Below are 25,772 nucleotides of genomic sequence, written 5' to 3'. Positions count from 1 at the left end.
TCTAATTCCAGAGCAACCGCTGGTGGAGGCCAGCCGAGGGTGTTTGTTCTGGAAATTAGACCAGAGAGAAGAGCGTCCTTTCCTACAAAAAAGCGACCTCACCAAAAGTCACTAGTGAGCAGAGATGTCTCGGGGGCATTATTTTATTCATTTCCCTTAAAAATCCACGAGCCCGTCAGCTCTCCTGAGGGCTCAGGAGTCTGGTTAGCCGCTGTTGGCGCGCTGTAAACATTTTGTGACGTCGTAAGTGAATAGCGCAGCTTCCAACCGTACATGAGGATTGAACGTGCCAGAAGGTCCCAGGACGGTGAGAGGCGAAGCTAGCCGCTCAGCCCATACGTGGCAGGGGCAGCCCTTGCCCTGGGCTGGACGCAGACCCCCGCCCTGCGTGGAGCCCACCAGGCGGGCGCCCACGTGCTGCCGTTTAAACCAAGACCACCGTCGCCACCTCGGACACTGCCCTCCCAGGAGCGGGCAACACCAGCCGGGGGTCCAGCTGCCCCTCGCTTCACTGCAGGGAGACCCTGCCCCCACCTGGCTGGCCGGGGATTGCGCCCGCTGTCCAGCCTCATCCTTGTCCCCATCACTCGCAGACATGACGGAGGTGGCTCGAGGGCTGGCTTCACGCACACTGAGCGTTAAACTCGAAAAGAAACTGATATTTCAAGAAAGTATCAAGACAGCGGGCTGGGGGAAGCAGGCAGAGGCCTTGGCCCCGCTGTGGGGCCGGTGGTCGTTCTCAGCCTGGATTACGGGCGAGGCAGCGGCACGGCCTTCTCCGAGCTCAGAGCTTCCGAGCGTCTTTCCCCCTCTTGTCCCCGAGCGGCCGCAGGACTGGCTCTCGCAGAGGCTGCTCTGGGGACCTTGCTTTCCGACTGGTCCGATGCCAGAGCAGGGCGTTTCCTAGGCAACGGAGCACAAATGCCCTGGAAGCAGCAGCTGGGCCGGCCTCGAAGGCCTCGGCCGCCGGGAGCCCTGGGAGAGCGAGCACCCCGGTGGTCTAACCGGCCGCCAGCCCGCTCCGGAGCACAGGGCAGCGTGATGGCCACTTGCTGAGAGCTCTTCCACAGGAGCAGCGTGCTCTTCGGCTCCGCTGTGTGGTCTGTTTTTACGTGAAGGTTCAGGGCGACCCTAACGCCACTGTCTTCCCAGGGAGCCCCACCTGCCCTTCTGCCTACTCCGTCCCCTCTTCTTGGTCCTTCCGCGGCTTGTCCCGCCTTCTCTTCTCTGCATGACGCCACCCGTCTCCTTTCTCGCTTCTAGACTTCGTCCCTGGCAGGTGCTGCGGTGAGTTCCCCTCAGCCCAAACCCGCCCTCGCTCCGCGGCGGGCTGCAGACGGCCTTCCCGGGCCCTGCCCTGCGCGAGCCGTGCCTGCGAGGGACGTGAAACTGCGCGTCGTGTCCGCTCCCGCGCCTCCTCCACTTGGGGACGCCTCGTCGTCTCCCCGGAAGCCGCCCGTGGGCTGAGCCTGAGGCAGGCGCCTTCCCGGGCGGTCCCTGCGCCTTGCGCTGACCTGGCCCGCTCGTGCCCTGTGTGCGGGCGCAGCGGGGTGACCGCACCTTCCTGGAGGCGGAGCCCGCGCTTAGCCCGTTCCCCTCTGCGCTCCCCTGCCCAGCACGCACAGGAGACGGCGGGCAACAGTTGCCGGTGGACGGGCGGGGGCGACCTGGGAAAGCAGGGGGGACATGCAGACATCACCGCGGGCAGGTGGAGCGCAGCCTTCCTTCTGTCTGTCTGTCTGTCTCTCGCCAACAAGAGCTGACGGCGAAGTAACCTTTCCTGACACAGCAGCGCACGGAGGACAGCTTCCCGTCCACCCCACGCACAGCGTCGGAGCCCCTCGGCGTGCATGGGCTTATCACGCATTCAGGTCTCTAGTGTTTGGACGTGTGGGGTTTTTTAAATCTTTTTCATAGTAATTTTTGTTGATTTACAAAGTTTTAAAATGTTCAAGTCATCAAACTGATGTATTTTTTTGTGCTTTTATTTTTTTAAACCTGAACTTTTTTTTTTAATTTCTCTCCCCTTCCCCCTGCCCCGCCCCAGTTGTCTGTCCTCTGTGTCCATTTGCTGCGTGTTCTTCTTTTTGTCCGCTTCTATTGTTGTCAGCAGCACAGGAATCTGTGTCTCCTCTTGTTGCGTCGTCTTGTTGTGTCAGCTCTCCGTGTGTGCGGCACCACTCCTGGGCAGGCTGCACTTTCTTTCGTGCTGGGCGGCTCTCCTTATGGGGCACACTCCTTGCGTGTGGGGCTCCCCTACGCGGGGACACCCCTGCGTGGCGCGGCACTCCTTGCGCGCATCAGCACTGCGCATGGGCCAGCTCCACATGGTCAAGGAGGCCCGGGGTTTGAACCGCGGACCTCCCATGTGGTAGACGGACGCCCTAACCACTGGGCCAAGTCCACTTGCCTTGGTTTTGTTTTGATTTAACTTTTCTTTCATGGATTCTGCCTTAAGGCATGATTTGAAAGCTGTCCTCATACCATGTTTAAATAGCTGTTTTCTTCTAAATGCATATATATATATATATGTCCAGATATATAGATATATCTATGTGTATATATTTGCATTTCAATCCTTAATCCCTGTGGAAATTATATTAGTGTAAACTGTGAATAAATAAGTCTTATTTATTCCAGAAAATCAGCCAGTTATTCCGACACTACTTACAGTACAGTTAACCCTGCCGCCACTAATTTGAAAACTGCTTTTATCCACCAGGATTCATACCTAAAAAGGGAAACAATAATAAGCATTTAAGGTAGAGAGGACTGAAATAAGGGGCCAAGGCAGAAAGGCAGGGCAGAAAGCGGGAAAAGGAAAAGGTGGTTAACAGGCCGGGGGTTCGTGCGGGCAGGAAGCAGCTCGGTGGGGAGGCCAGGGCAAAGGGGGGCCGGGAGGGGCCGCGCCACGTGGCCCGGGGAGCTGGATTCCTAAGGGGACCCCCTGGCTGGCATTGGCCAGTGTTGCTCAGGCCGGCGCTGCCACAGGACACCGCGGGAAGGGGAAGCAGGAGGGGCTCGTTCTGCCGGCGCCACGGCCAGGGCAGGGGCCTCTGGGAAGTGAGCCATGGGCCCAGACCCCGCAGTGCCCAGCTGGGCACAGGAGGGGAGACCGCGGACCCTCCGCGCCTCGCCGCCCGCCCTCAGGCCTGCCGGGCCCAGCCCCGAGCTCTGGGTCCAGCCCACCCTTCTGTCCGGGGGCCGTGGGGCCGCCTGGACTGTTGAGCAGCTCCCTCTGTGGCCAGTTCAGGCCTTTGCTGGTGATTCTTGCCCATTTATCCTCCCGGGTTAGAAAGTCTTACCCAAAGTCCACCAAAGGTTCAATTTGTTGAGAGGACCTGTGACACCGTCTGGGTAACGGAGCACCAGGCTTCCCCCATCCCACTGCTGCAGAGCACCCCTGCTCAGAGAGCCCGCCTCAGCCTCCCGCACCAAGCCTGCCCACCCCGCGCTGGGGGCAGCGCGAGGCCCCTCACGACGGCTCGGGGTCATGGCCCTTCTGCGTCTGGGCTGCTCCCCACAGACACCCCAGCCGGTGGGCAGAGGCCACGCGGGCCTCCTCCCTGGCCCACAGACCCCCTCCGTCCCTGCCCACCCCCTGGCTGGAGCTGGCGTGCAGAGGTGACTGGGAATGGAGGGGCACCGTGTACCGCGGCGGTGGTGTTTCTGGGTCCCCAGTTCCTCTCTCTCATTTCCTTCCTCCCACAGTGGGTGAGCTCCAGATGTACATGCAGTCAAAGCTGACTCACCGGCCACACTTCGGAGCCAGCACAAAAATTGTCTTTTCGTTCCTTAGTGAAAGGATTTGCTTTTAGCAGGTGCTTTCTGTATTTATCATCTTCTAATCCCCCAAATCAATGAGCTTTCATGACATGAGGCTGGCTCTCAACGCTGGGCCCCCCTGGATCTTCTTTCACTGTCCACATAGCACCAGGGGCCGGCTTGCCGGTGGGGGTGGGGGTGTGGCTGCGATGCGACCGGCGCTGTCCTGGAGGCAGGTGCCCAGGGGGCGGAGCATGGCCAGAGTCACGAAGCTCTGGCCTGAGGCAGCAGGCGCACCTGGTGCCCACCTGGTAGCCCTGGATGGCGGAGGCTGCACTCCCAGAGGCTGCACCCCTGGAGGCTGCACATCCTGGAGGCTGCACGTCCTGGAGGCTGCACCCCTGGAGGCTGCACGTCTGGAGGCTGCACCCCTGGAGGCGGCACCCCTGGAGGTTGCACGTCTGGAGGCTGCACGTCCTGGAGGCTGCACGTCCTGGAGCCTGCACCCCTGGAGCCTGCACCCCTGGAGGCTGCACCCCTGGAGGCGGCACCCCTGGAGGCTGCACATCTGGAGGCTGCACGTCCTGGAGGCTGCACGTCCTGGAGGCTGCACGTCTGGAGGCTGCACGTCTGGAGGCTGCACATCCTGGAGGCTGCACGTCTGGAGGCTGCACGTCCTGGAGGCTGCACGTCCTGGAGGCTGCACCCCTGGAGGCTGCACATCCTGGAGGCTGCACATCCTGGAGGCTGCACGTCTGGAGGCTGCACGTCCTGGAGGCTGCACGTCCTGGAGGCTGCACCCCTGGAGGCTGCACATCCTGGAGGCTGCACATCCTGGAGGCTGCACGTCCTGGAGGCTGCACGTCCTGGAGCCTGCACGTTCTGGAGGCTGCACCCCTGGAGGCTGCACATCCTGGAGGCTGCACGTCTGGAGGCTGCACGTCCTGGAGGCTGCACGTCCTGGAGCCTGCACGTCCTGGAGGCTGCACCCCTGGAGGCTGCACATCCTGGAGGCTGCACATCCTGGAGGCTGCACGTCTGGAGGCTGCACGTCTGGAGGCTGCACCCCTGGAGGCTGCACGTCCTGGAGGCTGCACGTCTGGAGGCTGCACGTCCTGGAGGCTGCACGTCTGGAGGCTGCACGTCCTGGAGGCTGCACGTCTGGAGGCTGCACGTCCTGGAGGCTGCACCCCTGGAGGCTGCACCCCTGGAGCCTGCATGGTGCCTCCACAGCCCTCACCCTCGGGCCCGCCTGTGCTCACGGGGTGGACGTCTGGCTGCTTCTCTCCCTCGGTCTCGCCGCCGTCCTGCTTTGCCCCATATCCCAGGGTCCTCTCCTCTCTGGGCACCTCCTGCCTCTTCTGACCCGAGGGGCCCCAAGGATGCTGCCAGCAGGTCGCTTGGGGTCTGAGGGGGCTGGCCCTGTTCCAAAAGCGCCTGCTAGATTTCAGGAATCCGGAGCCAGTCGTCCTCAGACTCGGCCACCGGGGCATATCCAGGCCGGGGAACCGGCAGACATGGCCACGCGGCCCTGACTGCGTCGCGGGGGCCGCCGGCCACGCGGGGCCTCTGACCTGGTGACGTCAGGCCCGTTGACTCACGCTGCACCCCCTCCCCCGAAGATTTTTGAAAAACCGCGTTTCCCTGCTCACATTTTAAAGGCTGCATTTTGTCAACATAAGTTTAGCAAGTCTCAGAGCATGTAATCTTTAGCAAATGGTAAATAAGGGCATTTTAATGTCAATTCGTTTCGTCGCCCTTTTCATTGTAGCTAAGGGAGTCTAAATGCCATCGCAGTTCTACCCTCACCTCGTCATTTTTTAGAAAATACGTGGATGAGCCTTTCTTCGACAGCCTGAAATCCTGCCAGGGTTCTTCTCCCTCCTGCATTTGCTTCTCCCTCCCGGGCCCCCCAGAACGTCACCAGGGGCTTGTGGCAGGGGTTTTACCGTGAACTGAAGTCACGCCGCTGTGTCTCTGCCAGGCTGACCGTTAGATGCGCGTTCTCTGGGACTCTGCTCCAGTCGGCCGGGGAGGGAGGGAGCACGTTGGGGCGGTGACCCGTGGGCGCCCCCCTGCCAGGTCACTCGGACTCCATGGCCCTGCCCCGCCCCTCTGCGCGCCCTGCTCCCGCCTCAGTGGACAGGGCTTTGCTCATCGGCCCCTCGGCCCTGGCAGTGCCCACCCTGCCTCCACCTGCCTCTTACCCAGCGCCCGAGCCCCCTGCCCAGAGCCCCCTGCCCTTCCCCCTCTACGCTCTGAGCATCCAGCTCGCCCCGGGCCTGGCACCCCGGTGCCCTCTGCGCCAGGCGCAGCAGCTGGCGATGGCATGAAGAAGCCTCTCAAGATGAGTTGAGGTAGGGAAAGGAGGGAGAGCGGCCAGAGAAGCGAGAAACCCACCTGCCGCTGGGGACCCTGTGCGCTGGAGCCCAAGCGTCCGGCGGTGACACCTGGAAGCCCGCGTCCCCAAGTGTCCCGGGTCGGGGTCTGCCCAGTGGGCCCGTCCATCTGTGGTCCCCGTGGCAGGGGCAGGCATGGTGGTTTGCGCTTCCTGCTTTATTCACTCCCCAGCACCCATGGGGTGGGCGCGGGCTCTGGGGGCCCTGGGGGCCCTGGGGGCCCTGGCGGCTCTGGGGGCTCTGGGCCAGCGGGAAGGGGCAGGGAGGGTGCTTGTGGGTCAGCCGTTTTCAACCAGGCCTCCTGTGAAGGCTGGTTCTGGCAGAGGCTCGCCCAAGCCCGGGCGCTGCACGGAAGAGGCCACCTTGCCAAAGGCCCGCTGCGTGCTCGCCGCTGTGCGGCCAACACCGTGGACCCGGCAGCTGGGCGTGCTGGCGCTTCTGCATCCATGCTCCCTTCTCCATCCCCTCCTCCTGAAGGAATCTGCTCGAGGACAGCTAGGCAGCTGCTTCTGCCAGCCCCTTCCGCAAGTTTCTTGATGGTGCTGCTGTGGAGACTGTCAGGAGGAAAAGCCCAGTGGGGTCCCGTCCAGGGCAGGGCCGCCGGCGCCGTCACCCCCGATTCCCCAGCCTCGGGTTCTTCCCGTGCACTTCCCCAGGGAAAGTCTGGGCTTCAGCCGTCCCTACACTCCACGAGTGCTGCTTGCGCACCTACTGTGTACCAGCCGTGCGCAGTGTAACCATTTAGCCTGTAGTCCTGACAACATTCCCTTAAGCATCTAGATGAAAACAAAGCATTCAGTCAAAAAAAATTCAACTTTTCTAAACACCTAGATCTTTTTTTAAAAAAAAAACAGCTTTACTTTTAGAGCAGTTTTAGGTTTACAGAAAAATTAGAGTACAGAGATTTTCCATTGACCCATCCCCCAACAGTCTCCCTGATCATTAACAGCATGCATTCGTGTGGTGCATTTATTACAATTGATGAGCCAGTATTGACGCATTTTTAGTAACTAAAGTCCATAGTGATTTTATTTTGCGTTTTCTTTTTCCATCGGCAAAATGAAGAAACCTCATTGAAGAGACCAGTTAAACAAGCATGAGGCAAGGCGAAGGTTTGGTGTTTCCTAGACACTTTGAGGGGAGAGTCCAGAATTTGACAAAAAAGACCTTTTCTGAATCCCGTGCAGGTTGTCACGAGCCTCCGTCTTCTCTTCCAGGTGAGCAGGGTGGAGCGCGAGAAGAACCAGGAGCTCCGGCAGGTGCGGGAGCACGAGCAGCACAAGAACGCCGTGCTGGTCACGGAGCTCAAGAGCAAGCTGCACGAGGAGAAGCTCAAGGAGCTGCAGGCCGTGCGCGAGACGCTGCTGCGGCAGCACGAGGCCGAGCTGCTGCGCGTCATCAAGATCAAGGACAACGAGAACCAGCGGCTGCAGGCGCTGCTCAGCGCCGTGCGCGATGGGGCGCCCGACAAGGTCAAGACCGTGCTCGTCTCCGAAGCCAAAGAGGAGGCCAAGAAAGGGTTCGAGGTGGAGAAGATCAAAATGCAGCAGGAGATCTCGGAGCTCAAGGGTGCCAAGAAGCAGGTGGAGGAGGCGCTGACCTTGGCCATCCAGGCGGACAAGGTCAAGGCAGCCGAGATCAGGAGCGTGTACCACCTGCACCAGGAGGAGATCTCCAGGATCAAGAGGGAGTGCGAGCGGGAGATCCGCAGGCTGGTAGGTGGGCGCGGGTGGGCTGGCGGCGCGGCGGCCCGGCACCGCCCGGCTCTGCTCTCGGGCCTTGCTCGCTCGGCGCACCACGCTTCGCACCGCCCCTGTTGGTTTTGAGGGTTCTGGAACTTTCAGAACGTGTAGCCGAGTCAGGGCTGGGCGGGCAAAACCCTCGCCTCTGCCCCCCATCCTGAGCTCTGCTGCTGCTCACCCTGGAACCCTGGCCCAGAGCAGGGATGCACACCTGGGCGGGCTGCGCCACTGCCCACCCCCCGGGGTCCTGGTTCCCAGAGCTGCCCGCGGGCCACACAGCCGAGCCCACCGCCCAGAGAGGGGAGCCGAGCTGGGCACCCACTAGGCTCTGCAGAGGTGCACCTGCTGGACGCACCCCCCCCCCCCCAGTGTTCCCTGTCCCTCCCTCCCCACCCAACTCTCCCTCCGTTCCTGAGCCTGGCTTCGCGTCACCTTAGCAGCCCCGAGGGCTGGTGTCAGATCCCCCTGTAAGAACTGGCCGATGCGCTTCCCTGGGGAGGGCAGGCAAGGGACGTGGTGGCGCGGGACCTTCTGGGAAGGTGGGGAGAGGGCAGTCTGCGCTCACGTCACATGACCTGTCCCGGGTCTTTATGGGTTTCACGCTTGTAAAAGAGGCGTGTGACCTCGTTCTCCTAACGAAAGGATTGTAACAAAAAACAGCACTTCTCTGCCACCCCCCTCCACCCCAGAGGCAACGACGTCATTACAACTCCTCTGGGCCATTCTTCTGGATTTTATTACAAATTTCGAAAAGAAGGCTTGGGCCTCTTTCTCCAGTCTTCAGTTTTAGTCGGTCTTGTCTCCACTACCCACGGCTCCTCCCTCTCCCCTCGCTCCCCTCCCCTGCCCTCCCAATGTTATGGGCCGGCTCTCAAAGGCACAGGGCACACAGGCCTGGGGGAGACCCTGCTTGAGGGTCTCCTAAGCATGGCTGGCACTCCAGGGCCCCACGGGATGGCGAGGACCAGCTGGGACCAGCCCTGGGGGCGGATGGGGGGTGGTGTCTGACGGGAAAGGAGGGGCAAGAGCTATGGCTGTGGGAGGGGACCACGGGGTGTGGGCCCAGAGAGGAGCTCAGCAGGGGCTGTGGCAGGGGCCCGGCCCCCCACCCCTCCCTGCTCTGATCTTCATGCCCTTCACCCGCCAAACCCAGCCAGAGTCAGAGAGCCGGAGCTCCCGTGCATTTGCAAAGGCGGCGCAGGCCATGGGAAGGGCGGCGCCCTCTCTAGGAGATCAGAAAGAAAATAGCTCACGGACCCCTGGGACTTCCTCTTGGGATGTGACTATTTACTAGTGCGCTGTTGTTGCAGGTGAATGTAATTCACGGAAGAGCTTCCGTGCCTCCGTGCCTCTCTCGCACACCTGTCTGCTTTCCCTGGAGTTGTCTCCTTTGCTTGGCTTTCTAGGCGCCTCTCACTAATTCACCCCCAGGCTTTCTGAGAACAGGTGCCATCTTCTCTCCGCACAGCCGAACGCGCTAAGCCTCCTGTGGGCTTACTCTTCGGGGAACATTCTTTTTTCTGGGCAGCAGCCTGGGCGCCTCCCCTGAACCTGCCCCACAGCTGCCTTCCTCATTTCCCTCCATCGTCCTCTGGGGACCCCTCCCTTCTCCCATGTTAGATCCCTCCCACATCTCCCCCCTTTTGATTTGTCGTTCTCATTTTGGTAGAGCATGTTCTCCAGTAGCTTCCTGAGAAGAGAGTGGATGGGAGATAAATTTGGGGGGGATCCTGTGTGTCTGAAATGTTTTACTCGAACCTCATACCTGATTTTTTAACTGGCTATGAAATTGTAGTTTGGAAAAAATTTCCACCAGGAATCTGAAGGCATTCCTGCCTTGTGGTCTAACTTCCAGCCTTGCTGATGAGACCTCTGACAACATTCTGGTTTGCAATCCTTGGTGTGGCCTTCTCTACTCTCTCCTGACCCCAGAAGTGAGAGAATCTTCTCTTTGAACTCAGGGTTCTGAAATTTTATCATGAAGTGCCTTGACGGGATTTTTTGTTCTTCCAACATACCAGCAGTCAGGGGCCCTTTCGACCTGGAAACTGAAGTCCTTCAGTTGTGGGAAATTTTATTCTATTGTGTCTTTAATCAGTTCCTCCTCTCTCTCTCCCTTCTGGAACTCCTATTAGTTAGATGCTGGACCTTTGGATCAATTCTTTAATTTTCTTTTTTTCCCCCTCTCTCCAGATTTTTCTCTCCAAATTTGACTTTTAGTTCTATTTTCTAGGAAATGTTCTCAATTTTATCTAGCTTTTTTTTGTTTAATTATTTTCTTTCTGCTGTCAAATATTAAATTCCCAAAAAGTTTGTTTTCTGAATGTCTTTTTTGGCATTCTCTTCTTATTCATGCATATAATAGTATCTCTTATTTCTCTGAGGATAATAATGGTAGTTGGCTGTTCTTAGAGTTTTCTTGTTTGTTCAGTGTCTGTATTAGTCAGCCAAAGGGGTGTTGATGCAAAATACCAGAAATTGGTTGGTTTTCATAAAGGGTATTTATTTGGGGTAGGAGCTTACAGATACCAGGCCATAAAACATAAGTTATTTCCCTCATCAAAGTCTATTTTCACGTGTTGGAGCAAGATGGCTGCCGACGTCTGTCAGGGTTCAGGCTTCTGGGTGCCTTTGGGCTCAGCTCCTCTGTTTCCTCCACGAGATCAGCCGTAGACTATGAGGCTCTCTAGGCTTTGCCTCTCTCCACAAGGTCAGCTGTAGACTATGAGGCTCTCTAGGCTTTGCCTCTCTCCACAAGGTCAGCTGTAGACTCTCAGGTGAACAACTCTGTCTCTCCCTGGACTTTCCTCCGTGTCTAAGGAGCCGTCCCTATTCTCTGTGTTCTTCTCCTGGCTCCAGCTTAAGGCTTCACCATCAAACTCCAACATCAAAACTCCAACTTCGGAAACCCTCAGCCCTGTCCTGTGCCAGGCCCCACCAAGGGGTGGGGGCTCAACGCCCTAATGACGTGTCCCAATCAAAGCCCTAATCGTAACTCAATCATGCCCAGGTACAGCCCAGATTACAAACATAATCCAATATCTGTTTTTGGAATTCATAGCTATGTCAGCGGCTACAGTGTCCCTTTTTGCTATTATCTGTTTTGGTTGCTGTCTCCTCGCAGATGCTCAAGTGAAGGGCATCCTCTCCCTTTGTGTCGCTGCTTGGGAAGCTGATGGGAAGCTCTGTGTGCATATCTGGGGCTTGTAGCCTGGGCACTTAACTTTAATGAACTTAAAGAAATTCTGTCATTTTCTTGGGGACTCTTTTTCTGTCATCTTGGGTGAGTCCGTTTACCCACAGAGGAAGTCAGTCACTGCAATAAGGCAAAAGAAGGAAATTAAAGGCACCAGGTTAGACAGGAAGATTTAAAATTGTCTTTTTTTCATAAGTAAAATGACCCTGTATATAAAACATCCTAGAGAATACCCAAAACATACTGCAACTAATAAGTTCAGCAAGGTTTCAGAACAAAAAGATCAACATATAAAGATCTATTATGTATTTTTATTTTTTTATTTTTAAAGAAGTTTAGATTACATAAATGTTACATAAAAAATATAGGCATGGGAAGTGGATGTGGCTCAAGCATGTGGGTGCCCACCTCTCACATGGGAGGTCCTGGGTTTGGTTCCCAGTGCCTCCTGGAGAAGACGAGCAAGGCAGTGAGCTGGTGCAACAGGCTGGCTCAGTGAGCTGATGCAACAAGATGACACAACAAGGAGACACAAGGAGGAAACACAATGAGAGACAACAAAGCAAGGAGCAGAGGTGACTCCCACATGGGAGGTACTGGGTTCAGTTCTAAAGAGAAGACACAGAGAGTGCACAATGAATGGACACAAAGCAGACAGTGAATGCAAACAATAAGGCTGGGAAGGGATAAATAAACAAAATATATGGGATTCCCACATGCCCCGCCTCTTACCCCTCGCACACTCTCCCACATCAATATCTTTCATCAGTGTGGGACACTTGCCACAATTGATGAACACACACTGGAACACTGCCACCAACCGTGGACCATAGTTTACACTATACTTTATACTCTGTATTGTATTTTTATATCCTGGCAGTAAACAATCTGAAATGAAGTTTTCAAATATTCATAATAACATAAAAAGAATAAGATACTTAGGCATAAATTTTAGAAAAGAAGTGAAAGGTGTGTACACTGAAAACCATAAAACATTGCTGAGAGAAATTAAAGATTTAAATAAATGGAGAGAGAGGTCATGTTCATGGATTGGAAGCCTCTATATTATTAAAATGGCAATTCTTCCCAAATTGACTTAAAGATTAAGTACAATGCCTTTCTAAATACCAGCAGGCTTTTTGCAGACATGTAAAAGTTGATCCCAAAGTTTATACAAAAATGCAAACAATTCAGAATAATAAAAAACAATTGTTAAAAGAACAAAGCTGGAAGATTTACCCTTCCCGATTTCAAAACCACTAACCCATACAGGTGCCTAAGGATGGATGGACAGACCAATGGACAGGATGAGGAGTCCAGGAATAGACCCTTAGATTTACCGTCAATTGAGTTTTGATGAAGGTGCCGAGGCAAGTCAATGGGGAAAGGCTAGTCTTCTCAACAAATGGCTCTGGGGCGTTGGATATCCACGTGCAAAAAGATGAATTGAGGCTCTTACTTCACAGCATACATGGAGAAAAAAAATCCCTAAGTAAATCATAGACCCTAAATGTAGAGCTAAAATTATAAAAGTTCTCAAAGAAAATATAGAGGGAAACTTCAAAGAACTGGATTAGGCAAAGAATTTTGGAGCTGACACCAAAAGCCCAATCCAGATAAGAAAACTGATAAATTGAAATTCTTAAGTATTAAAAACTTTTGCACTTCAAAAGACACTATAAGGAAAAGGAAAGAAAAGTTACAGACTGAAAGAAAATATTTGGAAACAATATGTCAGCAAATACTTGCATCCAGAATATATAATGGCCTCTTACTAAAATTCGATAATGAAAAATCAAACAATCCAATTAAAATACAGGTAAAAGATTTGCACATGCATTTCAACAAAGAAGAAATACAAATGAAAATAATGACCTGAAAAGATGCTCAATATAATTAGTCTTTACAGAAATATGAATCCAAATGACATTTTGAGATACTACTTCACATCCAGTAGGATGTCTATAATAAAAATGGCCTAAGTGTTGGTGCGGACGTGGGGAAACTGGAACTCTCGTACTTTGCTGTTGGGAATGCAAAATAGTATAGCCACTTTGGACAACAGTAGGACAACCTCTTAAAAAGTTCGAACTAAACTAACTTACGACACAGCATTTCTACCCCTAGATATCCAAGAGAAGGGAAAACTTATGTATGTAAATAGTTATAGAAGCATTATTTAAAATACCCTACAATGAGACACAATTCAAATGTCCATCACTGTTTTGAATGAATAGACAAAAAGTGGTATGTCCATACATTGGAAACCATTCAGCAGTAAAAGGAATGAACACTTAAATATATGACAACATGAGTAAACCTTGAAAACATTTTGTTAAGTGAAAGGAGGCAGTCCTAAAAGACTACATATTGTTTGATTTGATTTATGTGAAGGAGAAATTTCTAGGAAAGGAAAATCTATAGAGGAAGCAGTTGCCTGGGGACTAGGGACAGGGGAGGAGATGGATTGCAAATGGGCACGAGGTATGTCTTGGGGGAAAGATTAAAAAATTGGATTGGGGTTATGGTTGCACAATTCTCTAAATTTACTAAATCACTGAATTGAACACTTAAAATGGGTGAAATTTATTATATGTAATTTATAACTCAATAAAACTTTAATAAGTCAGCCTGAAGTGATTGGGGAAGGGGGGTAAACTTTCACTCCCAGATCCAAGGCAAAGAGGAATTTCCCATTGCATCTTTTTTTTTTTTTAAACTAAGATACTTTTTTATTCAGGGTTATGTGCTAATACAGAATTACAATCAGTGCCAAAACCCAGTACCCACTTAGTGAACTTGAAAACACTATATAGATTAGTATTCAAAGTTAAGTAAGTTACTTGCTTTATTCAGTTTTTTAAATTTTTTTAATGTCTTTTTTTTAAAGATACATAGATCACAAAAAATGTTACATTAGAAAATACAAGAGGTTCCCATATCCTACTCCCTACCCCCCCCCACTCCTCCCACATCAACAACCTCTTTCATCATTGTGGCATATTCATTGCATTTGGTGAATACATTTTGGAGCACTGCTGCACCGCATGGATTATAGTTTACATTGTAGTTTACACTCTTCTCCAGTCCATTCAGTGGTTATAGCAGTATATGTAATGTCCAGCATCTGACCCTGCAATATCATTTAGGACACCTCCAAGTCCCGAAAATGCCCCCATATCACATCTCTTCTTCCCTCTTCCTGCCCTCAGCAACTCCTGTGGTCACTGTCTCCACATTAATGATACAATTTCTTCCATTGCTACAGTCACAACAGTTCTATAGTAGAATACCAGCAAGTCCACGTTAATCCATAGTTTATTCCTCCATCCTATGGACCCTGGGATGGTGGTGTCCACTCCACCTCTAAATCAAGAGGGGGCTTAGATCCCACATGATGGATGCAATTCTCCTGTTTGCAGTTGTAGGCAGTCTCAGTTTCCTGGTGTGGTGGTTGACCATCTTCACCTCCCTCTTAGCTGATCTGTGTAAGTCCAATGTACCAGAGTAGGAGTTGCAATTTTGCTGAGGCTCAGGGCCCAGCTGGCACATGGCTAGTCCAGAGACTCAAGTCTCCTGAGTATACACCAATCCTAGACCAACCACAGGTTCAGTAGAAATGACAGAAGAGGCATGTTTAGAAAGGTCACATCTGAGTCCAACTCCATCACACTGAGGAGCACAAATTCCAAAATAGGGCCTACCGACAAGGCACTGAACTCCAGAGCCACCTGCCATGACCATAGAACCTGTGTCTCCATAGCCCTGAGGAGCACCAGTACCTGAGGTTGTATCTACTTTGGCGGTCTCTGGGATCCTGCTGAGACATGCATAAGCACGACCCCTCTGATGACCTTCTGACTCATTTTGAAGTCTCTTAGCCATGTAAACTCATTTGTCTTTACCATTTCCCCCTTTTATTCAAGGTCTTTTTCTAGTTGCATCACCAGCTGGTGACTAGTAGTAATCCCTCAGCGCCAGGAAGGCTCATCCCCAGGAGTCACATCCCAAGCTGGGGGGAAGGTAATGCATCTACACGCTGAGCTTGGCTTAGAGAGAGGCTACATTTGACCAACATGGAGGCTCTCAGGAGGTAACTCTTAGGCACCCTGAAACTCTAGGCCTAGTTGAAATTTCAGGCTCACAGGCTCATAAGCATAGTCATCAGTATCAAGGGCTCATCATTAGACCAACCTTCTTCACTGGCCTTTGCCCATATCATTGGGTGGAGACCCACACAATGAGTGGGAAGGTGTACCCCCATCCTGGGTACACCTGGGGAGACCTGATATTCTCAAACAAAGGAAAGGGTGTCTCAAGAAAACTGGTGGCTCCCAATGGGGGAAGACAGTCTAGTCAAGCCCTCAGCATTGTTTCAAGTATCTGTGAATCTGGTCCTTCAAGCAGTGAAGCTTGGTTGTCACTGTGGGCCCTGAGGGGACGGGGAGAGAGGAATAGAACAGATGGAAGCAGGGGTAACTGTGGGCAATAGAAATGTTCTACAAGATCATGCAATGATGGATATAGGACATGTTAAATTTCACCAAAAATTTATAAAAGTGTATAATCTAAAATGTAAACCATAATGTAAACCAAAATGGAACCATGTTTGGTAGCTATATTTCAATATCTGTACATCAGCTGCAGCAAATGTAACATGAATATGTAAAAAGATCATTGGTGGGGAAGAGGGAAAGGGTTTGATATTGGATATACGGGATTGTATATGTGACTTTACTATAAAGCCTTTTTGAAGACAAAATTTAAAATTTAAAAAGAAAAAAGGACTTAGACACTGAGGAAGGAATGAAAGAAATTGCCCTGCCACTGTATACACAGGGCAACATCTGTTATAGCAATGAAAGGCAAAATGTCAAAAACAAAGTTTTATGTTATTTTTCACTTTTTAATACCCCAATGTATTTTTCACTTTATTTTACTTTTTCTAAATTAGTATGTATTCTGTTTCTTATCTCTAAACCTATCATTACAATTTCATTTTCCTACTAACTGAATTTGGCAATATAGTAGGCTTCATTTTTTAACTAGTTTTGGACCACAGAGGGGTCCAACTATGGCAGGGGAGGAACACTGGTGTGGGGTGTTATTGTAGGGGATACATGGTTGGGAGGGAGTTCTCCAGGGCATGTATATAGGGCATATAAAAATGTTCAGATATTCGTTGGGTATTTTCATAGTAGAGTTATAATTGACAACTGAGGGAGTACTGAGTTCCTAGCCAGGGGAGCTCTGTCACATTCCCTGAGGGAACAGCAACAACCCCAATTGCATCGTAAGGAGGAGTAGAAGCAAAACTTGTCTGTTCTCTCGGGGAAGGGCAGGAAAGCAACGTGGGTCCAGGATCCTACAGTGACACTCACCGTACATATGAGGCAGAGTGACTGCCGCTGGGCAGCAGCAGCTTTGTCGATGGACCCCAGTGACCCCACCTCGTTCTGTGATCCCCTCCCCTTGCGTGTGGGATGGCCTTATCAGCACACTTCCAATGAATAGAAGGGATATCGTTGCTGATATTAGGTTCTAAAAGAGCACCTCTTGGGTGCTCCCTCTCACAACTCATTATCAATAGATAAAGCCATTATAGAACCAGAATCAAAGATGACCCCTATTTGGAACAGTCAACATTTGTTGAAACTAAAGAGAGAGACATTAAAATACGTTAAAGGATACAGTGGAAAAATGAACATGTGTGAATAGACAACAAAATTCAATAGGGAGAAGGAAACTATAAGAAAGAGTAAAAAACAAATGCTAAAGACAAACAAAGTGATATCTGAGATGGAGAATTTCTTCAACAGTCTCATAAGTAGACTCAACACAGCGAAGGAAAAGACTCAGCAAACTTGAACAGAAGTAACAAGATATTGAAAAGAAAAAAAAAGGGTGGGGAGCCGGGGAGGAGAAATCCCAGCATCTAAGAGATGTGGGACAATATCAAAAGATCTAATGTCATTGTAATTGGAGTCCAAGAAAGAGAAGGGAGAGAAAACAGGCTGAGAATTTCCCAAAAATATTCGAAGACAGTAAGCCATACATCCAAGCTCAGTGAACTTCACAAACAGGATAAATCCCAACAACAACAACAACTATAGGCCTGGATACATCGTAGTCCAGCTGGTGAAAGCTGAAGATAAAGAGAAAATCTCAAAGGCAGCCAGGGATAAAAGAAGCGTTACATAGAGAAAGAGAGAGAGAAGACTCAGAGCAGACTTATCAGAAGAAAACACGCAAGCCAGAAGAAAATGATATACCATTTTTAAAGCACCGGGGGGGAGGAGGGGGGTGGAAGTCTGTTCATGCCTTGGGGGCAGGAGGGGCCACAGAGTACCTGAAGGAAGCGCCAGAGACAAACAGGCCCCTGCAGCCCCAGCCACGGCTGGGAGGGGTCCTCTGGAGAGCCAGGCCCCTGCCCACGAGGACCTGCAGCACCAGCGAGGGGCTCCATTGGCCTCTCGGAATCCCCCCGGGGGTCAGGAAGTGGCCTCCTTGGCGCCCAGGCTGCAGGGTCTTTGGAGCCCCAGCGCCCCCCGGTTTGGGGCAGGGGAGCGGGAGCTCAGGTGGGCTCAGAGCCCGCTCCTCTGCGCCCGCCCCGTGCAGCGTTCCTGGGCAAGCCCATCCACTGGGCTTCTTGGCCAGGTTTTCAGGGAGGGCGAAAATAGAATGACCGCAGGTCGCCACACCCCAGTGCTGCTGGGCTGGCTTGGTCTCGGCCCCCTTTGCCTGCTCTGGCCCTGTTGTCCCCTGAGACCCCTCTATCCCCCAAGCCCGCCCCCGTAGGGGGGAGGAGGGGCCCAGCCTGGGCTGCAGTCCATGGGGGAGACGCGTTTGTCACGCAAGCAGCTACTTCCCTTGTAAACCCTGAAACACGGGCTCTGACTGTGAGTGAAAGCAAAGGCCTTCAGGCAAAGACCCGGGTCCACGTTCTTGAAAAATCCTGAGCTTCGCTTCGTTATCCCCCCATCCCCAGTGGCCCGGACGCCCGGTGGAGCAGGGTCCTCACACACAGCAGGAACTGAAACTGTGAAAAATGCTGGGGAGACAAGCCCGGTGCCCCGGCGGGCTGTGCAGGGCGGGGGAGAAGCCGCCGGCCTGCTCTCACTGACGGCGCTGGACGCGGGCCCCCGCCCCCCGGGCCAGCGCTGGGAAGTGGCGCGAGGCCCGCTGGTGGCACTGCGCAGGGTGCCGTCAAAACGGAGAAGCGTGGGTGGGAGCTGAGGGACCCCCACGGTGAAGCAGGGCGACCCGGCCCCTGCAGGCCCGCGCAGGCGGAGCCCGTGCCGTCCCAGAGGGGCTCATGCGGCCCGGTGGTACCTGGGGTACCTGGCGGGCTTTGGAAAATCGCGAGCTTTTTTAAAACTCTCAGGCCCAGAACCGGTTAACTCCGCCGCGCTCCCCAGGAAGCCTGAGCCCGCGTCTCCTTTGCCACACTCCTCTGAGAACCGAGGGCTACCGTCCAGCAGACGAGGGCCGGCATCTCAGGGAAGGGCTGGACGGCCTTCAGCGTGTTCGCCCTCGCAGACCCCAGAGGTCAAGGCGGGGGACGCGCCCAGGCCCTGCCCCCTGGCACCTGCTCCTCTCCAGGCTGCTTGGCCGCCCTGGAGGTCATAGAAATGTCCTAGCCACAGGGCTGCCGAGGTAGACCAGAAGCCTCAGCTTTTCTCAGGGGATCTGTTTGGGGGAAAAGCTCACAGTCCCAAGGCCGCGCGAAGTCCCACTCGAGGCCCACCAGAGGTGCTTTCTCGCCCACGTCCGCTGCCACACGAGGAGGGGACGGCGGCCCCTGCCCGCTCGCCTCCCCTCCGGCCGCCCGCCTCCTGGAGCTTGTTCAGGGCACCCGCCCAGGGCGGCCTCTTCCCAGCCTCGGCGCTCGGGCTTGGCTGCTCGCTTTCCTCTGATTTCAGCAGTGAGCTGTGAGGGCTCCTCTCTCCCTCAGACCTCAGCTGCTCGAGCCCTCCTTTCTGTCACAAGGCAGGGTCAAAAGTGGCAGCAAAGCGCTCTTTTCCTGTATCTGAGTGAGCCTCTGTGTTTCTGTTTCTATCGGGCCCAGCAAGGGGGTGGGGACTCAGCCTGAGTCACACCTCCCTGGAGTCGTCCAATCGAAAGCCCTAAATCAAGCTCATGAAGTGATCTAATCAAAGGCCCCTCAGTTGCATTTAATGCAATCAAAGGGTATCACACCCAGAGGAATAGATTAGTTTAAAACCTTACATTTCTCTTTTTGGGATTCATTAAATAATTTCAAATTGCCATACTCCACAGTCTGAATTAAGTGTAACAAAAGATTTGCAAGACCACTACACTGAAAAGTACAAAGCATTGCTGAGAGAAGTTAGGAAAATCTAACATGAATCACAGAATTAAAGATGAGGAGAAAAATAAGCCTCTGGAAGACCACATACAGGAATATTGTATTAAGAATTAAGCCCTTGGGAAGCAGATTTGGCTTAATGGACAGAGCATCCACCTACCACATGGGAGGTCCGGGGTTCAAACCCAGGGCCTCCTGACCTGTGTGGTGAGCTGGCCCATGCACAGTGCTGATGCGCGCAAGGAGTGCCCTGCCACGCAGGGATGTCCCCCGTGTAGGGGAATCCCATGCGCAAGTGGTGTACCCCTTAAGGAGAGCTGCCCAGGGCGGAAAAAAAAAGTGCAGCCCACCCAGGAGTGGCACTGCACACACGGAGAGATGATGCAGCGAGATGACACAACATAAAGAGACATGGAATCCTGGTGCTGCTGACAAGAATATAAGCAGACACAGAAGAACACACAGTGAATGGACACGGAAAGCAGACAACTGGGGGGTAGCAGGGAAGGAGAGAAAAATGAAAAATAAAATAAATCTTAAAAAAAAATAATTAAGCCGCGATGGCTCAGCGTAAAGGGGCCTCTGGGGCACCCCCCAGGAAAGCCCGTCTTCAGGCAGGCCGGGCCAGAGCTGGGGCCACAGCCCTGGGAGGCCAGGGGCCTCGGTGGCACTGACTCAGCTCAGGAAAGCAAAACTGAGTGCCTCTGCCAGGGCCACCGCTGTGCACGCTGTCCGTACCTGCCCTCTGGGCACCGGACGTGTGCTGGGCCCTGCCCAGGAGCGGGCGCAGAGCTCAGGTGGAGGTGGCCTTGGCCCTGGGCCTTCACCTTCCCAGAGGCAAACACGGAGAAAGGCTCTTAGGGGTAAACTGAGTCATAGCCAGAGCAGTCCAGGGATCCCTGATGGTGGGTAGGTGGTCGGGAAGACCAGAGGACCGTGTGTGGGCTGAGGCCAATGCCATGGTCCAGAATGTTCATCCAAAGAATGTTCCAGAATGAAGGAGAGCCACTACAGAGAAACACAGGCAGGCTGGCGGGGCCAGAGTCCCAGGAGTGAGGGGCTGGTACGGGGGCAAGAGGCAGTGGAGAGGCTCATGGGAAGAAGGGGGAGAGGGGCCTGGGGCGGGGTGAGCTCAGAGGAAGGAGGGGCAGTAGAGGGCTGGGGTGTCAGGGGCAGCTCCTGGGAGGGAGGGGCAGTGGGCTGGGGGCTCCTGTGCGCCCAACGGCGCAGAAGGTTCTCGAGTCTCATTCCTCCGGCCCAGGGAAGCCTTTGGTGGTCTCTTCAGCGGCGGGGGTGACACCATCTGGTTTCTCCCGGGCTACTCTGGTGGGGAGAGGGGAGCAGCTAACCCGGGGAGGGGGTGCACTGGGTCCAGCAGCAGCCCAGGTGTGGGAAGGGGGGAACAGTGACCTGCCGGCCCTGCGTCCCACGTCCAGCGCCCTTCCCACCCTGCATGGCAGCCGGGCTGCGGGGTGACCTGGGCTGGAGGCAGGGCCCCTGGCACTCTTGTGGGGCGTGGCGCTGCAGGAACCCTGCCTGAGGGTGGGGGGCCTGGGACCAGGAGGGCTGGGGGCGGCCAGTCTGTGCTCTGGACACCAGTGGACACTGCTGCCCCCCTCGAAGGCCCCCTGGGCGGGAAGGGCGAGCATGCCGTCCGGGCTGGCCACGAGAGCCCGCACGGCCGCCCCACCTGCAGCCAGCGGATCTGGGTCCGAGCGCGCCAGGTGGGAGCAGCCCATGGCCCGCGAGGCTGGCAGTCTTCAAGCGGGCGTTGGCGGGGGCCCGGGTCTCCCCGCGTAGCGCACGTGGTTTCCCGCCCCCGGAGCACCACGCCAGCCCCTCCGCGAAGCTGCTGCCCCGCACTGCCTCCGGCTGACCGCGGCGCTGGGCTGGCAAGGCCCACGTGCGCGCGGGGCCCGCTTTCTGGTCCAAACCAGCCGTGGCAACAGCTCCGTGTGCGCAGGCTTCCTGGGGGCGGAAAGCACCGTTTTAAAGCATTTGCGTGCAGGGCGACCGGCAGGCTGCGGGACAGAGCTGCGTATCCGTATGAGTTTATTTTCACGGCCTCCTCGTTCATTAATTTGTGTTGCTTCTTTCTGCATATGAGGGCTCGAGCACATGGGAATTTAGTAATTAAGGCTGTCTCGGCTCTCCAGTTCCGTGCTTGCCGTGCAGCCCGCGAGCTGAGCTAACGAGACGCCGCTCCTCTTTGTCTCCGCTCCTCTTTGTCTCCGCGCTGACTTCACAGATGGCTAATTGACGAGCGGGTTTGGACCTTCAACAGCGAGGAAAGCTGCCAACTCCCCTATTCCGCTGTGGCTGGAAAACAAGCTTTCAAACCAAGTTTTTTGTCGACAAAGACACCTCCTTCTCGTAAACCGGGCATCGCCGAGAATGAAACCCAAAGTCTCCTTGCGAGTCTGGAGAGTGGGTAGCTGCTGGCAGTGCAGGCGCTAGCCCTGCGCGGAGCCCGACGGGTGGCCCTGGGTGCCAAGGAGGCGGTGGCTGTTAGGAGCCACTGGTAGGAGCTCAGCGCGTTACGAGCAGGGGGCCCTGAGCCCCGAGCCACCGCTGTCCCAGCTGACCCTCGGGGCCCCCTGTCCTCCCCTCGAGCCAGCCCATCGCCGTTGCCCCACCCCCACAGCCGTGGCTTGCAGCAAGACATCACTGAAAATGCCATCTTGCCCCTAATAATCCCCCCACACCTGCAGCAGCTTTCCACGCAGCCCTCATGCGGGGAGGGAGAGTGGGAGCCGGGGCCCAGCCCCGAGATGGTGGGTGGGGAGCTAGCAGGGCACCCTTCTCAGCCTTGGCCTCTGCTTGGCCACAGTCAACCTGTTGAGAGAAGGCCCTCAGCTCTGCACGCCGCTGGCCCCGGGGCGGGGGTGGCCTCTCTGGACGCTGCAGGCCCCGCCAGCCCCTGGCCGCGAGCCCCCAGCAGGAGAGCCTCCCGGGCGCCCGCTTGGCCACACAGGCCACGCCAGAGGCGAGCCGGACCAGGGTCCCCCCGCCGGGACAGCTGGTTTTTGCTTCTGAGCCAGGAGCCGCTGGCCGGGCTGCCGGGGAACCCTCCCGCCTGTTTTGCGCCAGCGCACACGCCTGTTTCCATGGTGACCGCAGATCCGTGCTCTGCAGCTGTGTGACTGTGTTCTGTTCTCCTTGTAGATGGAGGAGATAAAATTTAAGGACAGAGCAGTCTACGTGCTGGAGAGAGAGTTAGGGGCCCAAGCCGGGCATGCCCAGAGGCTGCAGCTCCAAAAAGAGGCTTTAGATGAGCAGCTGTCCCAGGCCCGAGAGGCTGACCGGCACCTGGGCAGCCCCCGACGCGAGCTTCCTCACGTGGGCGGTGCAGGAGACGCCTCAGACCCTGCGGGATGCGCTGTAAGCACCCACGCTTCTCCCAGGCACGCCAGAGTCGGGCAGCGCGGGGGGGCTGGGGTCCGGGGCTGCTCCCTGTCCGGCCGGTGCCCGCGGCGAGCCAGGTCCCCCACCTGGGGACCAGGGCTGAGGCCTCCTGTCGTTGCTCCTGGTTGATGTCACCTGTGCACCGCGTCGGGCTGGCCTTCCCGCTGGCGCGTCCCTGGGGTCCGACTGCAGGCTCCAGGCCACCGGTGGTCTGGCGACTTGCCGGCCCAGCGTCCCTGCCTGTGGCTGGTGGGAGACGGGGCTGGTCTAAGCACCGGCTGCTTCCCCCCTCTCCGGGATCTGCTCGGCTGTGCCCCCCATGCAGTGACCCAGCTCCCTCCCACCGGCTCCCCATGTCACCGTGCCGCTCCACCGCTCTGCCTGGGCTGCCCGTGGCATGCATGTGGCTGCAACATCCACCCACTCTCCGTCTCATAGCTGATCCTCATTCAAAGTCCTTCGGGTGGGCTTCTGGAATGCTCCGGGAGAACATTTACTTCCCATGGACCCTGACTCTGGTCCTTGGGTTCTGTGGCTCTGAGACTCTCCTGCACCTGCTGAATGAGGAACGTGGGTCATGTCCGGTCCCTTCCTGGACGCCGTTGGCTTTGAGTAGGAGGCTGTTTTGGAGCTGAGCCAGCCCTGAGGCAGTGAACTTTCCAGAAGAGAAAATGACATTTGATAATCTTGCTCTACCCTTGCACTGGCTTAAATGAGTTAAAACCAGTCTCTCCTGCTCTGGCACTTGAGAGACTCCAGAGAGATTCTGAAACTGGATTCAAATGATGCCACCAGTTTTTGAATGCAGTTCCAGGGGTCCCAGAGGTGACCTTTTAGAATCCCAATTCGAGGGAAGCCTACTTCTCGGGAAGCAAACTTTTGCAGGTCTTGAGTCGCTAGGCCTCTCTTCCTGTGCTCACGCTCTCAGACAAGAGACCTAGCCCCCCGCCACGGCAGCACAGGGCAGCCCGTGTGGAAGCACGCGGCTCACAGGCGGCCGGGGGCCCCGGAACGGCTCTCAGTGCTCGCTCGGCTCCCGGCGTCCACGGCCACCCCCATCTGCGCTCGCCCACCGGTCACACCCGCATCCTTCCAGACATTTCCGCTTGGTTCCTGCTCCCATCGTACGTTTGCCGTGGCCATTGTCCCCAGGCAGACCAGCCCCCTGACTCAAACACAAGCACGGCGCAGGAGTGCCTCGGCTTCCGTGGCGTGCCGGGGCTCGGGACGCTTCGTGCTCTGTCTTTGTACCGTTATTTGCAGTTGATTTTTGTTTCAGGAACAGCAGTTGGATGAGAAGGATGCCCGGCGCTTCCAGCTTAAAATTGCCGAGCTGAGCGCAATCATTCGGAAGCTGGAGGACCGCAACGCCTTGCTGTCGGAGGAGAGGAACGAGCTGGTGAGCGGCTCCCGGCCCACAACGGCCGCAGCGGGGGCAGGGGCACGGCTGGCCCTGCGTCTGGGCTTCTCGACTGGTCACCACAGAGGGCACCCCGCACTCCCAGAGCACGGCCATCCCCCACAGCATGGGCGGAAATGGGGCTGGCAATGGAGGCCTGGTCACGAGCACCCTGGACAGTGGGGACCCCCCAGTGTAGATGGGAGCAGTGGGCAGGCGGGCAACGGGTCCTGAGCTGGGGCGGGCCAAGGAGCAGGGTCTGTGCTGCCAACTGAGCCCCCCACCCCCGCGAGAGCTGGGAGGAGACACGGCCAGTGCTGGGGCCATGGGGACAGCTTGGGGCTGGGGCAGGAGGGCTGGGAGGACCTTTTGGGGCGCAAAGCAGCCTGTGCCCTGGGCTGTGTCCAGGAGTCCAGACGAAGACTCTGAGGCCCCTCGTGTGTCCAGCGGCCCAGCCTTCTGGACCTGCCCCCAGCTGGACAGGTGGACGTGCAAGGCTGTCCCCAGCCTTAGGTACTGTCCTCTGCAGTGCCCTGAAGCAAAGGCTAGCAGTCATCAGAGAGAAGCTAAGATCTTAGGGCAGCAAACCGGTCATCCCGAACGTTCTCGTCAAACTGCAAATATGTAAGACGTGATGGAATCTCTGACGTGTTGATAGCGGGCATGTCCGTGTGTGCCAATGGCACCTTCCCGTCAGTACCCAAGAGCAGCACCCATGTGGGTGCCGTGCCGACCCAGCCTGACGTTCCGGCGCATTCTGGCAGCGCCTGGCCCTGATCATCAGTGTAGGCTTTCAAGAGTGGCCCTGCAGAGTAGCGGGCGCCCCAGCCTCCCCTGGCCTCCCGGGTCCCCGCTTCCAGGAATGAGGTTGGAGTCTGTTCTAAAAGCGTCTTGGTGGCCGTGGTCTGGCCGTTGACGATGGGCGGTCCAGCCTCCTTGTCTTGAGGCGCCAGCCCAGCCCTGCGCTGCGGTCTCCAGAGACCCTTGCCTTCTCCAGCCCCGGTCCCCCGTCCCCTGGCTGTGAAGGACTGCGCTCTGCTGGAAATTACTTGTCACGCCATCCAGTAGAATGCGCAGCCTGGGGCCCTTGGGATGAACAGATCTGGTTCCTCTGAATAATCCCACCTTGTTTCAGTAAAATGGCCCAGGGGCGAGGGCAGACAAATCCACACAGCTCCTGCCGGTTGAACCAGGGCTATTCCAGAAGCCCCGGGGGCTTGGCAAACTCTTCTATAAAGGGCCAGAGAGTAGAAGCTTTCGGGGTTACGGGCCAGGCACTGCTACCAGCTCTGCCCCCAGGGCACGAGAGCAGACACATCAATGGCTGACAGGGGCCGTATTCCAATAAAACTTTATTCACAAACATAGGCAGCGGGCCAGACATGGCCCTCGGGCCCTGGTGGGCAGACCCTGCTCTGGATTGTTGGGGTGAGGCATCCTCGGCTCTGCAGGCTCTCGGGGAGTGTGAGGGCATCGCCGCAGCCACTGAGATTTCCGAGTGACTTAGTTCCCTGGGCCCAGGGCCTTGTTCTCCAGC

At 55.4% G+C, this 25,772-nt stretch overlaps 1 protein-coding gene across 24 annotated transcripts in view; it reads left to right on the top strand.

Annotated features, from left to right (window-relative positions):
- Positions 1-25,772, top strand: part of JAKMIP3 (Janus kinase and microtubule interacting protein 3) — a 143,496-nt gene that overhangs the window by 78,231 nt on the left and 39,493 nt on the right. For 9 of the 24 annotated variants that reach the window (XM_058298106.2, XM_058298118.2, XM_058298119.2 and 6 more), the window contains exons 3-5: positions 7,382-7,879; positions 22,597-22,812; positions 24,116-24,235. In XM_058298106.2, the coding sequence (XP_058154089.1) occupies positions 7,382-7,879; positions 22,597-22,812; positions 24,116-24,235 (834 nt within the window). The remainder of the gene's footprint in view (positions 1-7,381; positions 7,880-22,596; positions 22,813-24,115; positions 24,236-25,772) is intronic. The other 15 variants (XM_071215618.1, XM_058298116.2, XM_071215615.1 and 12 more) reach the window with 2 other exon arrangements.

The sequence above is a fragment of the Dasypus novemcinctus genome, chromosome 6 (genome assembly GCF_030445035.2).
Source record: "Dasypus novemcinctus isolate mDasNov1 chromosome 6, mDasNov1.1.hap2, whole genome shotgun sequence".
In the NCBI taxonomy this organism is placed as follows: domain Eukaryota; kingdom Metazoa; phylum Chordata; class Mammalia; order Cingulata; family Dasypodidae; genus Dasypus; species Dasypus novemcinctus.
Note: the sequence above shows the minus strand (reverse complement) of the source record. Positions and strands in the feature narration are given on the sequence as shown.